The sequence below is a fragment of the Helobdella robusta genome (genome assembly GCF_000326865.2).
Source record: "Helobdella robusta unplaced genomic scaffold HELROscaffold_13, whole genome shotgun sequence".
NCBI classification, from domain to species: Eukaryota; Metazoa; Annelida; class Clitellata; order Rhynchobdellida; family Glossiphoniidae; genus Helobdella; species Helobdella robusta.
Window position 1 is genome coordinate 1,114,081 of NW_008703718.1, and position 26,067 is coordinate 1,140,147.

Genomic DNA, 26,067 nt, shown 5'->3' on the forward strand with positions numbered 1-26,067 from the left:
ACTTAAATTAAATCGTGAAAGAGTTGTAGACAATGTAGGGGCCCTATTCAGTGTTTTGTTTCCATTTAACTTAGTAAATGGTTTCCAAAAAAATAGCTCAAAAATTAGACGTTTGATTTTTGATTTTGACAATTTATGTAATGTAAAGTTATCAAAACTTAAGGCTGGGCTTGTTGGCGTTGCTTCATAATTTTTTCACGGACCGCTGTATATTTGTCGTCCGGAAATGAACACGACGGAAAGTTGGACATACTTGCAACCTTCTGCCATCGGATATGTATGGACAGCTGGACGACAAGGGGTTGACCTGCAGATATTTTTGAAGCGTAAAATTTTTTTCATTTTTTTCTACGTCCGTTAACAACATTTTTTTTATTTTTTAACTTTTTTCATTAAATTTGTAATATTTATCAAATGCTACATTGTTCTAAAGATTCGCAAAATTTTATAAAATTTTTATTTTAGTTTTAAATACCTCACCTGTTGAAAAATGAAAAGAAAGAAGCTTGATGTAACGATGTAATTAACGTATGTTAGTCTCGAAATGTTTTATTGATTTTATTTAACAAAAGTATGTTTAAATAAATTTTATCATAAATAATTTGACCCTATTTTTTATGGCAACCAACTCTTGGTAGCACAACGCGAGTTAAATTTTATAGATCAATCGGTGAAACAAACAAACAAACATGCAACAACAACTACATTTGTGTTAACCGATGTTTAAGGAATAAAACAAAAAAATATGTCACACAGTTGTTGAAGTGTACCAAACAAACAAAAGAATGAACGAAACGATAGCTAAAGGTTTCAATTTCAAAATAATTTCCAGCGTTGGAAAGAAACTTGTAATGAACATTTGATGAACAGACACGTGTTCGCGTGGATGTTTGTAAGAATGTTTAAACGAATGAGTCAATGAATGAATGTGGCAATCTTAAAATTTATGGTTGGTTCTATTTGTAAAAATATTTTAATATCAATTTTTTATCGTAAGCTGTTTTATAAGTGTTTTATATGAAAATCCGTACAATCAGTTTTTGTTTCGTTCCAAATTGAACTGGAAAAGTCAAACAACAGGACGTGTGGACATTGTGGAATGACGTTCATGCACGTAATAATTAAGATAGATGGCTGGAAACATACAATCATTAAACTTTATTACTTCCTACAAACGAAGGAGGAGGTAATACGCTGATGCGAGGGAGCTCAAATGTACAGCAGTAATAGCTAACAATGCAGAAATGTAAACATACAAATGAACAACTACAGACTTTAAAACAAGCAATGAAAAAAACATGCTAAAAAGCAAGCGCACATATACATAAGAATGCTAAAGTGCAAACATGTGAACGTGTAAACATTCAGAAATTCATTTTGAAAGATTGAAAGAAGTTGGAAAAGAAAGTCTTCGGAAGAATGCTTGCAAGAACGCGTGCACGCACGTGCGTATGACGCAGACGTATGCAACAGCATCTTTAAAAATAGATAAGACTTCCTTAAAATGGCTGCACACAGAAAGCAAGTTTAAATGCAAAACCTTCAGACGGACTAATACATTAAGACACACACCCAATTACTGTTCAGCTGTCACTGCTGCCGTTGCCGCTCTCGCACCACTGCTACTACAGCTACTACTATTACAACAGCTACAACTACTATTACAGCTACAACTTATACCATTACTACTACAGCCTCTACTACTGCTACTACAGAGAATACTATTTCACAGCTACTACTAAAACTGCTACTACTAAAACTACTACCATTAAAATTATATTCCGGTTCCATTACTTCTAACTTTATCAATAAATACTGTTGTTACAACTAGTAGCACTATATCTGCACTAAAATTGCTGATCCTTTTAGAATCTTTCAATTATTAACAATGAAACATTTAGAAATTTTAAAGTCCATTTAATTACCATCGTTACGAACGTCGCATTGGAGTTGCTTCGCTCAAAAGACATTACCGTGTTTCGACAACAAGCAAACAAAAAGGAGAAACAGGAAAAAAAACCGACAAAAAACGAACAATCAAACATAATTGGAATATTTTCTCGCATGCACGGACAAACAAAATGAGTGAACTGCATCTACTCGTTCTGAATGCGTCCCCTGGTACGTGCGTTCGCCCTCCTTTCAGAAGTATTTTATTGGATAAACGTCCCATGAAAAATTTTGTTTAGTTTACTCATCTACTGTGAACATTTTTGATGAACGCAAATCTACCAATAACGTGGAGCGCTCAGTATTTATTTGCACTATAACACACTACGAAACACATGTGAGGACGCACGCTTGGACATATGGTACGACATGATAAGACACATAACAATGTATTTAGTATCACTGTATACTTCTTATATATATTCTTAAATTGTGTGTGCTTTTTTTAAATTAGTAACAATAATTACTAGTGACAAATTTGGCAAAAATTTGTTACGCTAAAATAATTAAGTGAAACTGAAAATCTCGTATATTTTCTGTTATGTTTTTTCACTTTTTACTGTTAAAATTTTAGTTTTAGAGAGTGTTCGATTGAAATCTATCAAGCAGATACCTTTTAACAAACGGCGAGAGATTGATAAATATATTCTTATTCATTTCATTTAATACTTTCATTCAATCAGAACGAGGTTGTTCTGAAACGCTGTTTACTATTGGTAACATTACCACAATCAATTATAACTATGAGGATAATGATGATGATGATGATAATAATAATAATAATAATAATAACAACAACAACAACAACAACAACAACAACAATAATAATAATAATAATAATAATAATAATAGTAAATCTCAATGAAATTAATCATAGAGAAGCACAGAAATCCCCACGTCTCACTCAATTTGCCAAAAAATATTGCACGTTAATGCCATTTGTCGGACATATTTGCGTGCGGCGCGCGTCGGGCGGTTCAAACTGCCGCTACAAAAAACGTACGTACGCACATGTTTCCATTTTCAGGTCATCATCAACATCATCATAAATAAACCATAAATAATAATTTTTTTAGCAATCGACTGCGTAACATACTTGCTAACTTATACAGTTGTTGAATCAAAATTGTCTTTATCTTATAGGTGAAAAATTGAAATAATGTTCTAATGAAAAAGATATAAAAGCAGGAGATGTTTATGTTTAGGTCTAATTGATAAATAAACGATCAATATTTTATCACAAAAATAATCATTATCTAACAATTTTATAATAAAAAATTATGATTGGCAGTTTGTTTTTTAAAAAAAGTTATTTTTAAATGAGTTTTCAAATGTTCTCAATAAGAAAATCTAATTTGTTTTTGTGTAAAACTTCAAAATTTAAAAAAAAAATTTTTCTATACATAATTTTTTTTATTTTTTTATAAATTTCAAACTTTATGAAAAATTTAACTAAAACATTTCTTAAACACTCTGTTAATGACATCATATAAGATAGTTTTTAACACAACCTTAGATTAAAAATTATAACCAAACAGAAATATTGAAAAAAAATTTTCATGCATAAATTTTTATTTTTTGGTAACCATAAATAATTAATTTAATTAAAAAACCAAATTTAAAATCAATTTTTTAGCGGTTTCATGTGTCAGTTTTTAATATCCGGTTTTAAAATTTCAAAAGAAAAAACTCATTATAAATTTGCGATTCGCATGATGTTTATGTGAAGAAGGAGGTGATGACGATGATGATGGAGATGACGAAGATGATGAAGACGACGATGATGATGAAGACGACGATGATGATGAAGAGGATGAAGACGACGATGATGAAGATGATGACGACGACAATGATACGAATGATAAATGGATGGAGAAGAAGAAGAAGATGATGGAAATGATGATGACAAAAACAATTTTATTTAATCATCGTCTAAGAAGAGTGGCTGGAGCAGCATTATTAAGATGTAGCAAATCTTATTGGATGTTGTATCGATGTTGACAAGATAAATTAAACGTTCGGTCTCACTCAACGGATGATTGTGTGATGATAATGTGATGATAATGTGATAATAATATGATGATTATGTGATGATTATGGGATGATAATGTGATGATTACGTGATGATTATGGGATGATAATGTGATGATGATGTGGTAATGATGTGATGGTGATCTGATGATGGCTTGATGATGAAATGATTACATCTTTATAACAAAAATAATGAAAATAACAAATATTTTCATCACCATACAACCATAATCACAGTCGTCATCATCATCGTTGTCGTCCTCATCATCATTAGCATCATCATCACTCCTATTATCATCATCAACATGATTCAGTTTGTTTTTTAACCCCAGGTTTCACAAAATTTTCACGAAACATAAAAATGTGAATTATATTGCCTTGGCATGGCAAGTTGTTGCTTAGCAAGCATGTTCTTTTAAAACAGTGAAATGGATGTAGGGTTGTAGTTTAGTACCAGCTCTGTATACTGAAATGGCGAGAAAAAGTTAAACGCGTGAAATGAATGTGGTGATGTCTTTGGATAAATAGACGTCACATAACAAATGTGATTATTGAAATGACGTCACTAAAATAATAACACTAATGATTACCATGAAAGTAAAATGTTGCCAGCAACGATGTGATGATGATTAGGATGACGACTATGGTGATTACGATGATATTATTATCATGATGAGAGCAGTGGTGTTTTTTAACGGTGATGATGACCAACGGATGATAAGTATGGACATGATGATGGTCTATCGAGCTATAATGCCTTTCAAACAACGTCAGAAAATTAAAATTGAAACATTTTTATCGAAGAAAAACATTGAATTTTTTTTTAAATAATTAAAAAAGTTAAAAATCTGATGGGTTTCAATTTTGATGTTTAAAATTTTAAATTGCCATATTATTTAGAATTAATTTTCTTTCCTTGTTCAAAACTATAACCACATTTTTCTTCATTTTGCATGTGACGTCTATCCAATTACACCTAATTAAAATCAAATAAAACGTTTAGAATCACAAAAATGTCAAAAGGAAATATAGTTTTTATCGGTTTTTTCAAACAAGAACATAACATAACACAACACAGCACAACTCTACACAACACAACACAGCACAACTCTACACAACTCAACAAAACACAACACAAAAACAACACAACACAAGACAAGACAAGACAACACAAGCCAAGCTCCATCTTTGAAGATGTTTCTGATAAATTTCCATTTCATCATCCCTTGTCCACTTTTATTTTCCATGCTGCTTTCCATCGCAGACCTATAAATGATTAAGCGGGAAAGAAAAGAAATTTTTTAAAGAAAACGTATAAAGAAAGTTTGAAGAAAAAAATGAAAGAATAAATGATGAATGAGTGGATGAATTGATTGAATGACGAAGTGAATGAAGATAAGGTTAGGCAGCTATTCAGCTATTGAAGAAAATATGGATGTAGAAATAGGATAAAATATTTATAAATAAATGTAATAAATGAGTGGATGAATGAATGAATGGATGAATGAATTAATAAGTGTAATGGATGAGTGGATGAATTGACGTATGACTGAATGAACTGATGGAAAGATGGATGGCTGGATAAATGATTGTATATATGAACAGTCAGATGGGTCATAGAAGGAAGGAAGGATAGATGGTTGGTTGGATTGATGAATGGATAGTAATAGATGGATACTTTTATGCGTCATGCCTTTGAGGACAAACGGATAAATGAAAAACGACAATATTTACGATAAAATTTACTATAAAATTAATACATATTATTCAAAAAGCAAAAAGCAACGAACGAACAAATGAATAAGCATTTCACCATAAAAAGCATTTTATGAAAATTTAAACGTACGAAAGAATTTCAACATCAGTGGAAACCTTTATCGTTTAGAGGCATAAACACGAGGGTGGTTCGCAAAAAAATTATGAAACTAACCTGAAAAATTGAAGAAACGTTTATACAATTTGTTGTTATTTATATAACAAAAAATGACATGATCACATAATGCCCACTCGTAAAACATGTTATCGGTAATGGAACGCACGAGCAAACCGGCTCTGAAAGCTCTTCAGCCTACTTTCATGCTTTGCTGGCACGGACAGATAAATGAATGAACAGAAACTAGCAAACATTGTGGGTGTATTTATACAAATATTATATATATGATATATATATATATATATATATATATATATATATATATATATATATATATATATATGAGTACTGCACCTACATAAGTGATCATAAATTTGCAATCATCATACGCAAACAAAGAGGGAGATATGTGAATAAAAATAAGCTATGTAAGGCACATGTGCCGATCAAAATCTTTTTTTTGTATTGGCAGACGAAAACATATGAACATCGAAAACATTACAACATATTCGGAGAAACTACTTTTATAATAACACACGCAAACATGAAATTTATGGGAATGGAAGGTGTGCGATATAATTACGAGATAGAGGTGCAGCCGGAAATTAAATGTTTGAAAGGTTGGCGTCGTTTTTCATTATATGCTTTATTATTAGATGGCGCATTATTATTGTTAAAATATCCGCTGAATGATGGGTTAAAAATTTTTGTATAATTTTCCATGTTGTTTTTTGTTTCATTTAATGTTTGTGTTACATTATTTGAAAATATACTTTGGCATACCGGACTTGGTTGGATGCGTGCTATATGATGTTATGTGATGCGGTGACATTTTATTGAAATATAATTTAATAACGTATTGTAATTTTAATGTGATGTGGATTAATGTAAGGTAATTTAATTTAGGACGGTGTAATGGATATGATAATGAAACTCTTTTGAAAAGGAAGAAAATTAAGAAAAATCTTCCAACCATTCCGCAATTAGAATGATAAAAGATAATAATGAGAAAATGATTAATGATGACAACGATGATGTTGACGATGAAGTTGATGTAATGTTGGTGATGACTCAAAAAATGCAAACTACGTTGGTTAGGTTGATGACGACGATGTTGCTTTGTAATTAATGATGAAGGTGATAAAGATGACGACGACGATGATGATACGTCAGTACTGATGACGATGGCGATGATGATGAAATGGTGAAGTTGAAGATGACGATGATGTGATGAGGGTAATAGCATTTCCTTTTAATGAAAATAAAATATCCAACAACGTCTTTAAAAATATTGTTTACTGCATAGACATGCATGGAAATACATCATCACACATCACATCACGCACACGCGCACACACTCCACACACACACACACGCACGTACGCATGTTGACGGAGGTACAGATTGGTTTGTGTGTGTTTGCGTATGTTTATATTTGTGTAACGCACCCCTTCCTCTTTCCTTTACCATATTTCACCTCCAGCAACTTGTGCACCACAACAACACACCACACCGTACCACACCACACCACACCGCACCACACCACACTACACCACACCGCACAACACCACACCTCACCGCACCAGACCACACCACACCACACCACACCGCACTACACCACACCACACCACACTACACAAAACCACACCACACCAAACCACACCACACCGCACCACACCAAACCACACCACACCACACTACACCACACCGCACAACACTACACAAAACCACACCACACCAAACCACACCAAACCACACCACACCGCACTACACCACATCACACCACACCACACAAAACCACACCACACCAAACCACACCAAACCGCACCACACCACACCACACCACACCGCATCGCACCACACCATACCGCACCACATCACACCGCACCACACCACACCGCACCGCACCGCACCACACCACACCACACCACACTACACCACCACATACTGACGTTAAATTACGCTGCTGGGATTAAAAATGACAAATTACATTACAATCATTTATCTCCACTATCTCTTCCCTCACCTACTCACTATCTCTTTCGTTCTCCTATCACTCTCTCACTTTATTTTTATCATTTTCCGGGTTTTCAATTTTTTAACAGATTCATAAATGTAACTTATGTCTTAAAAGTTTAATTTATAATTGACAGAATGGATATTTTATCTGAAAGTTAAACTCAAACGTTTTTAAGAATATCATTCAAATTTCAAACATCAAAGGGCAATTTTTTAAATTAATTTTTAAAATCTTGGTCTGTCAAAGATCAGCAGCAGGAATTTTTATTTCGAAAATTGATTGCAAAGCAGACCAGACTGAACATTGAAAGACCGACAGACACATGAACGGCGCCCATGTCTCAACATCATCCCATCCATTTCAACCTATCAGAGACAACTTTCTAACTGCCGATTCAATTCAAACACACACGCAATGCAAAAGGCACACTAAACAAACAAACAAACAAACACAAAACACACAAACAAAAACAAACAAACAAAGAGACAAACAAACCCAGAAATCACAAATGTTTTTTCAACATGTAAGGAAAATGTTCGTAAACTGACTGATTTGCATCTGAAAAAGAAAAGGAAACGATTAGTCCACTGAATTGTGCGAATGAGGTAAAATCAATGATGATGAAAACGATGTTGTTGTTGCTGATGATGATGTTGTTGTTGTTGTTGACGATGGTAATGATGGTGGTGATGGCGATGATGATGGTGGGGATGGTGATGATGGGGATGATGATAATGGTGATGATGGTGATGATGATATATTGTGATGATGATGATGATGGTGATGATGGCGATGATGATATATTGTGCCTTTGTTCGGCTTGATTCTTTTCTTATACATTTCCCGTTCCATTTCTTTCATTTTTTTTAAATATGTTTTTCTTCTATTTAGATGCTTAACATCTTTATTCATTTAATATAAAGTTAATTTATTATCTTTTGACAGTTTAATTTTATTATAAGTGTACTTTGAATTTTTTGAAAAATAGTGTCAATTTTATTTTTAATTTTTTGATATATCTATTTACATTGCAGTTAAAAATCAACTCGGGTTTTTTTTGTTACACTCATTCAAGTTATTGACATTCTGTCATCTGAGTTTTAGTTCGGTTTTCAAATTGCTTTTAAACGGAAACTTAAATTTGATGACCACAAAATTGTCATTCTGTGTTTTTCGTTGGAATAACAAATCGAAAGTAAAAAATAAAAAATTTGTTTAGTACGCCCTAAGATTAAGTTGACCGTCGAAAGATAAGTCTAGTGGCGTGCTCGCGTGCTTCAATTCGATGAGTTTGTTTGTTCTTTTCCAAGTTTGTCATTCTATAGCTGGAATTAGGATAAAATTAATTTTTTGAACAGCCCTTTACAATTTTCAATATAGTTTATTAAAAACCTTAAACCATTTGTGAGAATGTTTTCAAATGATCGATGAAATTTGTGCTCTTTTGTTAACTAGCGGCATTCATGCAACAAAAACTCTATGAATAGTTTTCAATGCTCGTATACTTATATTGAAACTATTCATTTCCAGCATGAAATCACTTGCAATAATATGCAGACTGGCATATCTGTTAGTACTTACCCCAGCATTTGAAAGGTATGCTTGTCTTGCAGTTCAGTGAAACATGCTGAGCCTGTCTTAGAAAATCCATTTCAGCAAGCAAGGCGCTTTTCAATGAGAAGGTAGTTAACCTGCTGACCTTCATTTATCCACAAACATTTTTCTAAAATCCGTGTGCGCATGTATGACTAAATGTACATACGCGTTTGTACATAAATAGGTATGTGTAGTGTACCCATAAATCTGTGCTTGTAAATATCAACATGACTGGACGACGCACTAACTCTGAAGTTAGTAGAAAATATTATTTACGAGCAAAAAAATAATAGTCCATACGTCTGTTTCCCAACCTTCGTTGGAAGGAAGGGGCGCTGTGGACGACAATGATTGTACGTTTGTTGCAAATTAACAGGAATGTTCAATGGCAGTGTTGTCTTTAATTAGCAGCCAGCCTTTCCATTCAGCACCTCTTTCATCACTTGCAACCATTATTTCGACCAAAATGATTTATTAAGACTTTGAACCGATTTTTTTACAAAATTTTGTCTAAAACTTGCTATTTGCTCGGTAATGAGCAAGTATTTCTTCATTTGTGCAAAAATTGGTTCCTTCTGCTACACTCAACAAAATAAAAATTAGTTCGTGTTCTATTGTTGCAATTTACGCCGGTTAAAAAATTTTAAACTGGAACGAAGTGTGAATGGATACGTTAAGAGAAGTGAGGAGAGCTGAGCTTACTTGTTGCTGGTGAGGACTCCCAACAAACGATTGCATGCTCCAGTTCTATATTTTAAAGTATCAACGAAGAACAAACACATTGACTTCAACGCACGAGATAAGTGTGCGGCTAATTTTTTTTTCATTCTGTACAAAATTCAAACTCAGAAAAACTTGAAAATTAGCTCAGCACGCAAAAACTTATTACAATGATAAAAAGATTTTTAAAAATTTAAATAATATAATAAGAAAAAGCACACAAAATGAAGTAAAAAAGTACAAATGCATTTCAAAAGCGCAATAAAATACATGAAGAAAATAATCATCATGAACATCACAATGCTAAATTCTCATATTAAATGCTTTGTGCAATGGCTTCTGCTTTTCAATATCTGTCTGTCTGTGGCTTCGTAGTTATAATAATGATTCTGTTTATGGCGATGATGATGACGACGACGATGATGATGATAATGAGGTTAATGATGGTAGTGTTGTGGATTATTATTATTTCAGCAACAAGCGTGATGGTTTTGAGAGCCCTTAAAAAATTATTTGCATCATTACAATGATCGAAAACTCTAACTTTTAAAGACTTTTTTACTGACTTTAAAGATTACTTTGTTACAAAATCTTTACAGGTATTTTGTTTAGAAAACAATTGCAATAACTTTGAACAATTTTTTAATCATCTAATAATTTATTTAGCGATTGATTTAAATGCTACTATTCAACAAACAACAGCTCCTGTTTTCAAAATTTATCACCAAATTATATTTTTCTTTTCCTTTCCTTTTTAGAAAAAAAAATCCAAAACGAGAATGAATGCGATTACACACGAAAGTCATCCGTTTCTTTCATTCAACAATATTTCAATTCACTTTTATGCGCAAATGTGTGAGTGACGTCATTAAAATGGCGGCACGCACTCAGACGTGTTCCTGTCTAAAAATGTCGGTTGCTGGCCATGATGATGATTGTTTTGATGATGATGTTGGTGACAATGTAGGTTTGCTGTTATTAAAGTTATGACTGAAGTAATTTCTTTTTATGATGTTTTTGTTTTGATTTTTTGAGTTGATGTTGATCATAGCTAATATAATTCAACTGTTATGTAAAAGCGTTTTGCAGTGCTGCCTAGAAAGATAAAATGAATTATCTATTGTTATATGGTAAGTACATTGATACTTTGAAAATATAAAGTTGATGCCATTGGGTATTATTGATGTCTTGCTTGTTAACCGGAGAATAATGTTACATGCTAATGTAACTATAGTGTTTTATTGCTGTTTTTGTTACATTAATTTTGTTAATGTATCTATTTGAAATTCTGTTAAACAAACTTGAAAATTTAACAAAAAAGTTTATGATTGGCGGTTAATAATTTACTTGTTACTCACGAACAACATTAAGAAAGGATCTGACATTCAGAGAAGAGCAGAGGTGCAGTTGTTGGTGTTGTTGTAGAGATCACGTGCGCAGTTGCACTCATGCATAACTGCACCGAATCAGTTAATTATTCACTTCTGACATTCACTGAACAATTGTTTTGAAACGCGAAGAATATGAAATTGTTTTAAAAAACCTAAGTGCACTTGAAAATTTTTGTTGGAAACAATGAAAAAATAAAGAATAAAATGCGGAAAAAACTGCGGCACAAACGTCAATGCTTGAACAGAAATAAATTTGAGAAAGTACAATGAGAAGAGATGGATTGAGATAGGCATGCTGTGGATGGGTTTGTCTCTGCTTATTTTCGAGATGAACTGCTTTAGAAACGAATGCTGCCACCTGGACGGCTTCATTAGTTTTGCTTTTTAAACATCCATGACATCTTCCATTTGTCAAATAGACGTGCATGAATTTATCAACGTGCAGCTTTCAACGTTCTCTTGTCAAATAATTTTGAAATTTGTTATATCACGCAAGGAGATTGGTGTAACAATGAATGAAGCATGCATTCGAACGCTTAACAGCGAGAAACTAAACATTCATGATTGATTTCAACAATTCGATTCATTAGTTTATCTATCCATTTTCCATCTTTCCAATCACTTTTAACATGCATTCATCTATTTGTCAGTTCATTGCTTACATTAATCGTTTATCTATTCCTTATATATTCATAAATTCGTTAATCAATTCATAAATCCGTGCATCCATGCATCAATCAATCAATCAATCAATCAATCAATCAATCAATCAATCAATCAATCAATCAATCAATCAATCAATCAATCAATCAATCAATCAATCAATCAATCAATCAATCAATCAATCAATCAATCAATCAATCAATCAATCAATCAATCAATCAATCAATCAATCAATCAATCAATCAATCAATCAATCAATCAATCAATCAATCAATCAATCAATCAATCAATCAATCAATCAATCAATCAATCAATCAATCAATCAATCAATCAATCAATCAATCAATCAATCAATCAATCAATCAATCAATCAATCAATCAATCAATCAATCAATCAATCAATCAATCAATCAATCAATCAATCAATCAATCAATCAATCAATCAATCAATCAATCAATCAATCAATCAATCAATCAATCAATCAATCAATCAATCAATCAATCAATCAATCAATCAATCAATCAATCAATCAATCAATCAATCAATCAATCAATCAATCAATCAATCAATCAATCAATCAATCAATCAATCAATCAATCAATCAATCAATCAATCAATCAATCAATCAATCAATCAATCAATCAATCAATCAATCAATCAATCAATCAATCAATCAATCAATCAATCAATCAATCAATCAATCAATCAATCCACTCATTCCTAGCATATTTTATTAATCCATCCATCCATTCATCCATCAGTCATTTATAGATGTATTTTTATAATATTTTATCCTTCCATCCATCAATCTAATTATTCATCCATTTTTCCATTCATCCATAAATTTATCAATTAATCTACTGAGTCATTGACCTTTTAATTCATCCATCCATCCATCCATCCATGCATCATGGATGGATGGATTGGTTGGTCACGGAGCGTAGGTTCAGATGAGATTGTTGTAAATCACAATGAGGACGAAACCTCAAGGAAGGATACTGCAAAGGATAATTGTTGGCAGCAGCAGCCTCTGCAGCTACAAAAAATAATTTACTGTTCTGCAGTTAAGCCACAAGAAGCAGACTCATCTTACGCACGGGTTTACAAAGCAATTTTCTCTAAGATTATTTAAATGCAAAAAGGAAATTAGAAGATGTTTTACAGCACTGTGTGCCTATGAAATTAAATTGTTATTTTTATGAAATTTTAGACGCTTGTTAAAAAAGTTTTGTTTACAGTCTAAAATGGTAAATACTGGTGAATATTTTTAATAAACAAACCTCACCTGAAATATTTTTCATAATTTTTATAAAAGGCTTCTTATAGAAAAATTTCCATTTTATTTTAAAACTCGTTAAACAACACAGTCCTTGCTACTACTTTTGAAGGCAGTCGACAGCACAGGTTCAACCACATCATGCTAGACCAAACTGTTATTGTTGGTTAATCAGATAATAATGTGAACTCTTTTATTTTCCAAAGACAGAGCATAAGTAAAATCAAAATATTGACAATGAAATAAAATTGAATATAGTTAAATATACAGTTAGATGAATAAAATAAAATAAAATAAAGATAAAGTGTTAGAGTAATACGGATAGTCATCATTGCTCGTCATCTTATGAAAATAAGTAAGTACCATGATGATAAATAGTATAAAAAACTTCACTCATTGTTTCTATCACAGTACAGAGCATATGATGACGAAATTACACTGTTAATCAAACTAAATCTAAAATAATCGGTCCAAGTTATATCAATTAAAGACATATTAAAAGGATTGTAAAAGCCAATTGGCGATATTTCAAAGGTATTAATTAAAATATTGCAATGCTTAAAGTCATCAATAATATTATCTTTCAAATTACCAATATATTTATTCATTTTAAATTGTTTTGATTTTATGAAGTTAGTTTCATGGCAGACAGTCAGTTCAAGTATCTTGAGCGTGTCTTTGTTGCGGACAGCAATGTCAGGACGGAGTGATCTGAACAAGTCTGTTATTGGTCGTATCTTTTCCCCTTTCAAATCCGCAAAAATCTCGACACCCGGCCTCGTGTCTACCTTGAAATTATCGATAATTATTTTAAAAATTTTGTTGTGGCGATCTAAGTATCTGCTCAATGCAGATGATGAGTCACAGTTTGACATGACGTGTTTGTTCGTTTGTGTTGCATTGCAGAGCAAACATGATGCATTTGTAGTTTTGCCCCATCTGAAGAGGTTGGCGTTTGATGGTAGCTGTTGAATAAGGTATTTTCTGGTGAATTTATAGAGGACCTCTGATAGCTTTACTGTCGACCTGGACCATCGCGTTATCACGGAGCTATGGATGTACTTTTTTATTGATTTCACAAGGGTACCTTGGCATTGCAGCAGCGAGAGATGATTAAAGTTCGTTTCATAATGCTTGTGTTTTAAAGCATTCATTGCTGGTTTTAATTCAACATTTACCAAGATCAGGTTGTCAATCTTTCCATAATTGTTGTGAGATTCACTCCACAATGATCTCATTTCTTCATTACTATTCAATTTGAGATAACCACGGAGTTTTAGACGTAACATCTCGGCGTGCTGTTTCAACGATTTTATGTTGAGGCCACCAGTTTTATACGGCAGCGAGCTAACTTCGGCGATGCAACTGGTTATGGGCAGTGATAGCCATTCTCTTACTGTTTCTGTCACAAGGCGGTTCAGTGTGTTTTCTATCCAGGTTAGCGAAATATTGTAGGTGCGTAGTTCAAATGAGATTTGAGTAGGGACAAAACGCCTAAGAATTTCCAGCTTCCATTGAACAGTTATATCCAGTCCACCAATTTTCCTCAGCATAACCTTGAGCTTATTGTGCAGTTTGTCTTTCTCTCTGGTATTTTTGTCCTCAAAATCGTATATTATTCCTAAGTACGTAAAACCTTCGTTAATATTCACCCGGGGAATTATTTCATCATCTATTGTCAATTGAGGCAAAAACTGCTCATACTTTCCGTCCAGCTTTCTCATCCCAAATGTACAGCATTTGTCAGTTCTCAGCTTCATACCCGTCCATTTGCACCATGCTTGGCTGAGATTGATCAGTCTCTGGGCACTCTCGGAACTGTTAGCAATGATTGCCGAATCGTCGGCAAACTGAAACCAGCCTCTGGATTTTAGATTGGCTGTTGGTCTCCATATGTATCCGCATTGTTGATATTGTTTTGCTTCTAGCATTTTCATTAGAGGATTGAAACAGAGGTTAAAAATCAATGGTGAGCCTGGGTCACCTTGTAGAACCCCCCTTTTTACTTGAATTGGGGAGGTTAGTTTGTTGCACACCGATACAGTTATCGAGTAATCGGCGTATATTGATCTAATTAGATTGTTGACCTGGTTTGGGATGTGGTGATAACTTAGGATAGATGAAATTAGATCATGGCTAACCTCGCCAAATGCATTTCTTAAATCTAGGAGGGTAACAATGATTGTCCTCTGATGTCTCTTGGCGTCCTTTAGAAGGTGAGATAGTAGTTGCGTGTGTTCAGCTACACCGCCAACTTTGGGGTAGAAGCCTTTTTGGATGTTTTTATTAATGAAGTTGTTTGAATCTAAATATTTGTATATTCTATTGTTTACAAATGTTGAGAAAATTTTACAGAATACTGGTTGAAGTGTTATTGGCCTGAAATTCGCTGGGTCGTTGGCGTTTCCCTTTTTGTAGATCAGTATGGTCAACCCTTTTCTCCAGCATGTAGGGATCGACGACGTTCTCCAACACTCAACCAGTAATAGATAAAGGATTGTGCGAAGTATGGGACATTTTTTGAGAATTATTATTGACATTTGATCTAGAGGACAAGGAGATGCTTTCGACTTGCATTTCTTGATTATTGAGAATATTTCATTGTACATAGGAGGATTGGTATTGCAGGCAATTGAAGGGATCGTTAGAGGTTCGATCCAATTTGGAAGGCGATATTTATTGTGAAATGGGTCTTTTAAAATTTTGTTGAAAAATTTGTTGGCTTCTTCGACGCTAAACAGTGGTAACAGAGCGGTTGTCGGATTTAGTAATTTTTCACACGTTGCCCAGAATTTTTGTTTTAATTGGCTTGTGATATTGACTGTTTTTTCAGCTTTTATCGCTTTTGCTGATGATATTTTTGATCTAATATGTTTGCTCAGCGTGCTAATTTGGACGTCAAAATTGTGGTTGTTACGGCCTAGCAGCTTTAATTGTTTCAATTCTGACTTTAGTTTGTTGATTGGTTTATCGAGTGTTGTTATTGAGCTTGATTTTTGATTAAGAGTGCCGTAGTTTGATGCGAAATAATTGTATATTAGTGTTTGTAGAGTGGTAGTGAAGTTATTGATGTCAGTAATGTTTGGCAGTGTTGCTATTTGAGAGTAGAAATATGCATTGGCTTCAAGCCAATGAGTTGTTGTTTTGGGTAATTTTATCCCTGGGAGTGGTTTATTGTTCGTGATGTTGTTTGCCGGTGGCGATGATGTTGGCGGCGACGTTGATGTTGACGGCGGTGGAGATTCTTTCTGTTGCATCGGAGATGACGTCAATTTGGAATCCGCTTCTGGATCATTTTAAGATTTTCTCGAATTTTGCAAGTCCTTGAATGTTTTGCACGATCGTTGGTGCATTCGCAAACCTTTTCTCCCTTTACATCGTCTACCACAGCAACAAGTTGTTAAATTGCTATCAGTATCAACGGCAATATTATTATTTAAATTATCGGCCAGTAAATTTGGAAAAATTATGATATTGTCACCTGTTTGTAAACGTGCATTATTGTAATTGTTACTGTTTGCAGTAGATTTTGTACAACGCCAGGAGTGGCTTCCGAGTTTAACAAAATCTCTAAGGCAATATGGGCATTTTGCAGCATTTATTATTAAAATTAAGTTAAAAATTATAATTAAATTGAATAGATATTTAGAATTAGGAAAAATTAATATCATTTTATTCGTCATAATTTTTCGCAACTTTTACACCTATTTTTTATACTTTAAAACGATATAAAACTCGATTAATGTAACTAAAATAGTGAGCTAGTAGAAGTCTGCCAACTCTCGTATTTTGCAATACAATAATCACTATACTAATAATAATAAAAATAAATAACAAATATTCAGCAAGTGATCTTGGTGTTTCAAAAGCATTTTATAGTAAACATTTTTTAATGTTTTTTGGTTTTTCATTGCCAAAAAATTCAGTTTTAAAGTTCTGATATTATTATTATTATTGTTTAATCTCATAACTACTATCGCCGTCATAAGAGCAACATTTTAAAAAATTATTTTTTGTTAGTTCGTATCTCTGTTCTTGTAATTCTTTCGTTTGTGTTTGCAGGTAAGCATATTTAGAGCAGAAGATAATAAATTCATTCAACAAAGGTTCCAAAAGTCACTTGAAAACTCCAGAGTGGTACCATTTAAGAGTTGAAGTGCTGTGCAATATGTTGATAGAACTGATGAAAAAACTTGCTTCCACTTATTAAAAAATGAATATAACATGCCTGGCAAAAAGTGTTTCAAAACTCATTTTTATGAAAAGTTTGGTACACTGCAGCTAACATTCAAAACTTGATACGTATGTTTTTATTCTTTTTGTGGTAGTTCAAAAAATTGTTTATGTCCATGTTATTTTTTTTTATTTGAGAATTTTTTTAATTAAACGTAAATAATGTTGTCAAGTGAAGCGTGCATAGCAGAAACAATTTTGAGCTCTTCGGTGCGGAAACTGTTTTGAAACGATAAATTTCGTTTGCATGGTCGCTCAGAATTAATTGAAAATCGATTGTTGTTTTTCTCTAGTGGAAATTTCCTGCAGGCATTTTATATTTTTTCCATTTTTATATGTAGTTTGTTTACTTTCTTGTGTAAATTTTCTTGTTATAAAATTTTTAATAAAGTTTTTGAATTTTAATCGGTGTTAACTTCTCGATTTTGGCATTATATAGAATGTTCTTCTGTTAAGTCTTTCACCAAGATAAATATTTTTAAGTAAGTGTTGAGATTTTTGCGTCATTCTAAACAAATATATGCGGTTATTTAAAAACATCGCAACACTGTATGCGTTGTCCAATTTACAATTGAGTTTTTCAATTTTTCTTACAACGAATTTTTGTTCGTTGTTGAGTTTGAGTCCATAAACAAAATTTGTATTCAATTTTTGCATTGTTGATTTATTATATTTCTACAAAACCGACATAAAAAGCTTATTTTCGACTCCATTTGTCATCATCAGTCCTGAATACTACTGGCCTTGTTTGTATGTCTCCTTCGTGGGCTTTCATACTTCTTAGTTTCATCGTCAATTGCTGGCTGCTCTTCTGGTTTTGTTCACATTAGTAGTTAGTTTGGTTCTATAGATAGAAGATTTGGCAGTTTTTATTATATATCATCACATGTATTGTATCACATGTTTTATATATATATATATATATATATATATATATATATAATTTTTATAATACATGACGAATATGGAGGTGTGCACTGTGCAATAAGCAGACATACATTTGTTTTTTATTATTTACAATACATACGTATGTATAGTTTCACATGTTATATATTATATATTATGTATTGTGTTATAATAATTAGACATATATGTATTGCATTATATACAATATATATGTATGTATTGTATTATATACATATGTACATGTTTGTACTGCATTATATACATATATACATGCATGTATTGTATTATATACATACATGTATGTATTGTATTATATGCATCATGCATTGATGTGCGTGTGTGGCTAGGGTTTGGCCTGCGTATAAAAGATATTTTTTCGAGATTTTGATGTTGTGCATTGCATCGCATGCATTGTGTGCATTATGATGAATTGTCTTGTATTGTATGGCGTTGTTCAGAATTGTATTTAATTGATGCTAACGTGGAAGAGCTGAGTGGCTCGTTACGTCTTAGGAATAATTTTAATAACTTATATTGTAAAGATACATTTAACATCTTTTTAAATTAATTTAAGCTTAATTTAAATTAGTTTAATTAATTTAAAAAAATAAAATTAAAATAACACAAAATTACATTGAAAATAACGTTTGAATATAAACATCATCCAAACTTCAATTGTTAATGTATAATGTATAAATATAAGAACGAAAAAATTATTTTGTTCTGGGCTACCTTCTTATAATTAAAAACAGCATAAAAAATCTGAGTTGCATTGTTTTTGGATACCTAATAGCACGTTAGTTAATTATTCATTTTTTTGTCAAATTTTCAATTCTTAACCTTATAAAATAAAATAATATTTCTTTAACGAAAATTTGTTAAAAATACCAGGAAGAATTTTCATTCATTTTGATGTTTTTAATTCAAAGCAAAAAACGAACTTTAAAAAATCATCACTTTTGTTGCTGTTTTCGTTTTTCCAAAGGCAATTTTAAGGCTACCTTAGAGCCACGTAGCACTCGGTGAATGCACACGACAGTATGCACCATCAAGCTGACCACCACATCAGCAACTGACCAACAAAATGCGATCAGCAAGCGTACCGTTATTACTTGATCTTCTATTTCTGAATATATTGTTCGTTGCTCACATCTATGAATAAATTAACATGAATTATCATAATATTACGATCGTCATTATTCAAACAGTTTTTTTTGTGATTGAATGTAGATATTTTTTGGTCCTCATTATAATTAAGTTTGTTAAAATCATCCCTTAAATTTTTTTTATAGTTTATTAAACTTAATAATTTCATTGACATCAATAACATCAACAACAAAATGAAATTATTTAGAAGACAACATAAACTCAACTGACATGAGGAAAATTTTAAATATTGAAGATTATTTATGGACGGTTGTCAGCGTGAACAGGCATGGCGTCCTTCAACCCGCACACTGAAAACGGCATTCCTTCAATTTTATTACTATTACCTTCTCTCCATTCCCTCTCTTATCTCTCTCTCTCTCTCTCTCTCTCTCTCTCTCTCTCTCTCTCTCTCTGGTCTGCTGATACTATCATCTCAATAACTATTCTTCTTTGAATTTTGATACTGTTGCAACTACTACTTCTGCTGTGAGTAATACTACTGCTGCTGCTGTTACTACTACGTACTTCAACTACTACCCTTTATACTTCCACTGCAAATGTAAATTTTTTGAAAGCACAAAAAGCCGATTTCCTCAATTTTAGATTAATATAAAATAATTTGAATTACAAATTTATTTGTTCATAAAAAGTTTTAACTGAATTAGTGTGACGAAAGAAAACATTTTTCTAAATATGAATATCTAAACTTATTAAAAGATTAGTTCTGAACTGTGAAAATTTTTATTTAAAACTGCCAAAAAATGACTGATTAAATGAACCAGTTGTACCAGTTGTACAGACAGTACACAGGAAAGGCTGATTGATTAGTTAATTGATTGATTGACTAATTGATTAACTGATTGATTAACTGATTGACAGAGTATAGCACGAACGCATATAAAAATTGTTGATAGGATATACTTTTTAATCATATAATCGCCTTCCCAGAAATCGCACTCCCCACAAGAACAGGAATGTTACAAAAATATAGAAATAACAAAAAAAAAGAAATTTGTGAAAAATTTCAAACAGAAATCAAAAGCGATCAATATTTTTGACACCGACTAGCAGCCAGGCCTCTGGCAGAACGAATTTGTAATAATTCTTGATAGAGATAGGAAAAACATGAGAAGTGATTCAACTATTGAAATAATACTAAGAATACTGAAAATTTCTCTACATGTTACTGATTCTTATTCTGTGTATCGTTTCAATATTGTTACAAATAACTAAAAAAACGAATTAATGTATGTGTGAATGAATGAACGAAAGAATGAAAGAGCGAAAGAATAAAAGAATAAATGAATTAAGGAATTAATTAATTAATGACTTAGTAAACAAATAAAAAAATAAATATAAATTTTATATTTAAATTGAAAACATGTATATTTCGGCCCTGGAGAAGGGTTATTTGGTACGGACCCCAAAAGTTTAAGGGTCTCAAAATGACTCTTACAGACCCTATACATATGTATGTATGTATATATATATCCACAAATACATGTATACTTAGTTTTTATAACAATAGATCATTAGAACATCCCCACATACAATGCGATCGTAAACGTTTCATCATTGCATTCATACCACACTTTTTTATCATCGTCGTCATCATCTTAACTATAATCCTCATCAACATCATCATAACCATAACCACCGTCCCAATCATCATCATAATCATCAAAACGATCATTATCAACAACACTGATATCATTTTCAATATAATTGTAACCATCATTCAAGTAAGAAGACGAAAAGAATAGTTCTTAATATTTTTCACTAATGATTTATTCATTTTGGCTCTCTCAATTGTTCATTCAATCATTCATACATTTTCTTTTATTTATACATTTGTTCATTCATTCATTCATCTATCTGTTTTTTTGTTCTTTCCATCTTTTGCATGTTTGTTATATTATTTTTTTGTCCGTACATTAACCGGCTCGTCCATTCATTCATTCATAAAAGTGTTCATTTTTCAATAATTTTTTGATATTTATTATTTATTTGATGAATAATATAAGAATAAATATTTTTCATCCAGTTTTCCTTCATTCTTTCATCTGTCTATTCACTCATTCAGGCATATTCACATACAAACACACAAACAAACACACACACGCACACAGACGCAAAGACACAGAGCACATCAGATGCAAACAATATTACGTTCACGGTTCGCCACATTAATGATGTTTGCGATGAAGTTTCAAGTACTCATCGATATTTGCTATAAAAACTAAAACATCAACAAAATCAATGTTGGTTGAAATGGCATACAAATGCGCGCACACACACACACACACACACACGCACACACACACGCACACGCACCCACACACATACACACACATACGCACACACACACACGCACGCACAACAGCACCAACTGTCTTGAAACAACACGCAGGCTGATTTAATGCGTTTGATATAAAATCGTAAACATTAAATAATTATTACGATGATGACGACCACGATATTAAGCAATAAATGCTATGACGCGAGTTACAAAACATCTGCAACAAAAGGTGATTTAAAATGTGACGTCACCAACATAAAAATGACGTCATTGTATAAACGTTACCTCATGAAAATGAAAGTATAAAATCATTTATAATTAAAAAATATAAAAAAATAATAATATAATTATTATTTATATTATCGTTGTTATCAATTCAATTTGGTTACAGTCATTATTAATACGTGTATTTGCCTATATATCTACATGTATGTTCGTTTAGGGATATATGGGCTTATGTATGTGTTTGTATATGTGTGTATGATTGTGTATGTATGTATAAAAGATATGTATGTATCTGCATGTGTGTGTGTGTTTGTGTGTGTGTGTGTGTGTGTGAACCCTCGATGTTTGTATATTGATCGTGGCGTTTTTTAATTAGACGACGTGAACTGAAAGAAGTTTAAACATGTTTCCTCTCTTTTCATATTATTCGGTGGCAGATGGCTGTTGCAATGATGATAGATGATGATGGTGGTGATGAGGAAGAAGACAACAAGATGATGACGATGATGATTAAGATGTGACAATCATGACGCCGATGACAATGCTTTGCAAAGATGTTTAACATTTTTGCAAAGTTAAATACTAATCGTCAACAGCAGAAAAAGACAACTGCAACATAACAACTCTACACACGCACACACAAACAATAATGTTACCAGTTGTTGTCTTCATGAAAACATACCAACAAAAACAACGAAACCAACAACACAAACAAAAATAAACTTAACATTCACACGAGCCGTGAATGGCTATACAAAGAACATCGTCAATAGCGAATGTTACACGAAGGACAAACGCGGCAAACATCACACAAACAACAATCACACAAACAACAATCACACAAACACCACAAAAACTGCAATCACAAAGACAAACATCGCTGTTTAAAATTCATCGATTAATTAAAACGTTTGCAAACAAACCAACAGCACAAGGGTAAACGTATGAAAAAAAATTAACAAAGAACAAACAAAGGAAACAAAAAAAAAACAACAAAACTTGCAACAACAACAAAACCAACAACTAATCGCAACAAAAATTGCCCTACTAAAAATATACCCGAGATTAAAAGCAAAAAATATGCTGGTATGCGTGTTTACAACCTGGCGTGTGTTTATGTATATATTTCATCTCATTTCATTTTCAAAGTTTTATTCATAATCAACAACATATCAAATAAGTGAATAAAAGTTATGAAGTTGAATATGCGGAGACCGAATAAGACTGTTTGTCTTGTGGTGGCCACCGCAGGTAGATACATGAATAGTTAATGAAGTAAAATAAGGAAAATAACTGAAGCAGAAAGATAATTGAAGATAAATAAGTAAATGTTCGTGTCATACATATATAGACATATAACTATGTAAATGTTCGCTCAGTACATATATAAACACATAAATGTTTAACCATTCATAAAGACCATTCATCCGCATCATTTGTTCTAACGTATTCTTAATATAATATTAGGTGGTGGAGTCGAGATCCGGTGTCAGTAAAAAAGCACGGAATTTTGACTTGAAATGTTGTAGGTTTATGATGGCTCTTAGATTGGGAGGTACAAGTTCTGTCCAAATTTTAGGACCTGTTATTTTTATGCTTGTCTGGATTAATTTGAGGCGAGTTTTGTAGATATAGAAGAGAGGGGTGTGTCTAGTGGTTGTAGATTGAACGGAGTTACTTAATGTGTAGAAGTTGATAAAGTGAGGTGGGAGAAGATTGTTGATAAATTTAAAAACGAATAAAGCAGAGTAGTAGACAGATGAAGTTAAGTAGTATAATTTTTTTTGCTAGGAAGAAGGGTTTAGTATGAGAATCGGGTTTGAGGTTAAAAATTAAACGTATTGATCTTTTTTTGGAAAGTATTAGGTTATTCAGGTGGCTTTTTGGACTATTTCCCCATAGTGTGATGCAGTAGGTTAGATAAGGGTAGATGAATGTGTAATAAAGCGTGCGAAGAGCAAAAGGAGAGAGTTTATATTTGATTTTGTAGAAGATGCCTGTGAGTTTGTTGATTTTGTCTGAGGTAGTTTGTAGGTTAGAATTCCATGAAAGATTTTCTGTGATGGTTATTCCAAAAAATTTGGTAGACAGGGTGCGGCTTATAGGAACACCATTAACTAATAGGTTTAGGTTAGGAGCTTGGTTGGTGAGTATTTTTGGGCCAAAAATAATGTATTCACATTTCGAATAATTTATGATTAGTTTGTTATTGGATAACCAGTTAGAGTATTTTTGGAGTTCAAGATTGATATGTTCAGAGCAATCTGGTAGGTTGTTGGAAGTAAAAAGAAGGTTGGTGTCGTCTGCGAACAGTACGCATTTGGTTGAGGGCGAAACATTACAGAGGTCATTTATGTAGATAGAAAATAGAGGGGGTCCTGGTATGGATCCTTGTGGCACCCCGTGATGAATAAGAGCGTGCTTTGAATTGATGTTGTCCATGGAAACATATTGTGTCCGTGATGAAAGATAGCTTCTCATCCAGTTATGAGCTATGCCTCTTACTCCGTAATGATGTAGTTTGGATAGGAGTATTTTGTGATCGATGACATCGAAGGCTTTGGATAAGTCCAGGAAAATGCCAATAGAAAGATTTTTGTTATTCATTTCATTTAGTATATGCTGAGTGAAGTCAAGAATAGCAAGCTCAGTTGAGTGGTTGGGTCTGAATCCGTATTGGTTATTGCAGATAGTATTGTTGGAGCAGAAGAAATTAGAGAGTCTTTTAAAGAAAAGTTTTTCAAGAATTTTTGACAGCGGGGAAAGAATGGAGATGGGTCTGTAGTTGTTAATGCCATCTTTGTTTTCTTTCTTGAATACTGGTATGATTTTGGCTATTTTAAATGAGTCAGGAAAGATTCCAGTGCTTAGTGATAAGTTGAAGATATGATTAAGTGGTGATATGATAGAGAAAATTATGCTTTTGATAAGGAACATGTTGAGTCCATCGTCTGCATAGCTCTTTTTGTTTTTCAAGATATTAACAGTAGTTAATATTTTTTGTTCAGTAACAGGATATAGACAAATGGAATGGGGTGTGGATGGGCTCATAAAATCTGTAGGACTACCATAGCTCGGAGGTTGGTTTGAGAGTAGTTGACTAGCGATGTTTGCAAAGTGGGTGTTGAGAAGGTCAAAAATTTCTTGTTTATTTTCAATTGCTTGGTTGTTGATAGTTAGTTTGGTGATTGATGAGTTAGGAGGTTGCTTGTTTAGAATTTCTTTGATAGTGTTCCATTTTTGTCCAAAATTGTTATGTGCGTCTTCAAGTTTGTTAGAGAAGTAGTCTCGTTCAGTTTTTCGTTTAATAGATGTGAACATGTTTCTGAAGCTTTTGTAGGTGGCAATGTTGCGGGTGGTTGGATATTTAAGGCTTATGATGTATAGTTTGTTTTTCTTTTTTGCAAGACTTAGAATGTTGTCATTGATCCAGCATTTTTTCTTTTTGTTTTTGACAGGACGGAGGGGGGCAAAAGTGTCTAGAGAGTGAGTTAAGATAGTATTCAAAACAGAGCAGCAGTCGTTGACATTTTTTAGAGAAGTCAAAGAATTCCAGTTGTAGTTCGATAAGAAATTGTTGATGTTGTTTATAGATTCTTCAGTTAGGTTTCTGAAGTGCTTAATAGGGGCATGGTTTGAGATTTCTGATTTGGAAGCGATGGCGAATATAGGGAAATGGTCAGATATGTCAGACAGAATTATTCCAGATAAGTGAGAAGTTAGGTTGTTAGTAA

At 32.7% G+C, this 26,067-nt stretch overlaps 3 protein-coding genes across 3 annotated transcripts; 2 read left to right on the plus strand and 1 right to left on the minus strand.

The window, feature by feature from the left end:
• Positions 1-2,081: 2,081 nt before the first annotated feature.
• On the plus strand, positions 2,082-5,261 carry HELRODRAFT_168270 (hypothetical protein; the record flags this gene model as incomplete). Its single annotated transcript, XM_009014152.1, has 3 exons — positions 2,082-2,121; positions 2,803-2,949; positions 5,005-5,261. The coding sequence occupies 3 exons, from the start codon at positions 2,082-2,084 to the stop codon at positions 5,259-5,261; spliced, it is 444 nt and encodes a 147-aa protein (XP_009012400.1).
• Positions 5,262-6,398: 1,137 nt separating this feature from the next.
• On the plus strand, positions 6,399-7,805 carry HELRODRAFT_168271 (hypothetical protein; the record flags this gene model as incomplete). The annotated part of the gene is made up of 2 exons (XM_009014153.1): positions 6,399-6,474; positions 7,441-7,805. The coding sequence occupies 2 exons, from the start codon at positions 6,399-6,401 to the stop codon at positions 7,803-7,805; spliced, it is 441 nt and encodes a 146-aa protein (XP_009012401.1).
• Positions 7,806-13,599: 5,794 nt separating this feature from the next.
• On the minus strand, positions 13,600-17,872 carry HELRODRAFT_168272 (hypothetical protein; the record flags this gene model as incomplete). Its single annotated transcript, XM_009014154.1, has 5 exons — positions 13,600-13,665; positions 16,002-16,807; positions 16,883-17,002; positions 17,642-17,749; positions 17,824-17,872. 5 exons carry the CDS (start codon positions 17,870-17,872, stop codon positions 13,600-13,602), a joined length of 1,149 nt encoding a protein of 382 aa, XP_009012402.1.
• Positions 17,873-26,067: the final 8,195 nt, after the last annotated feature.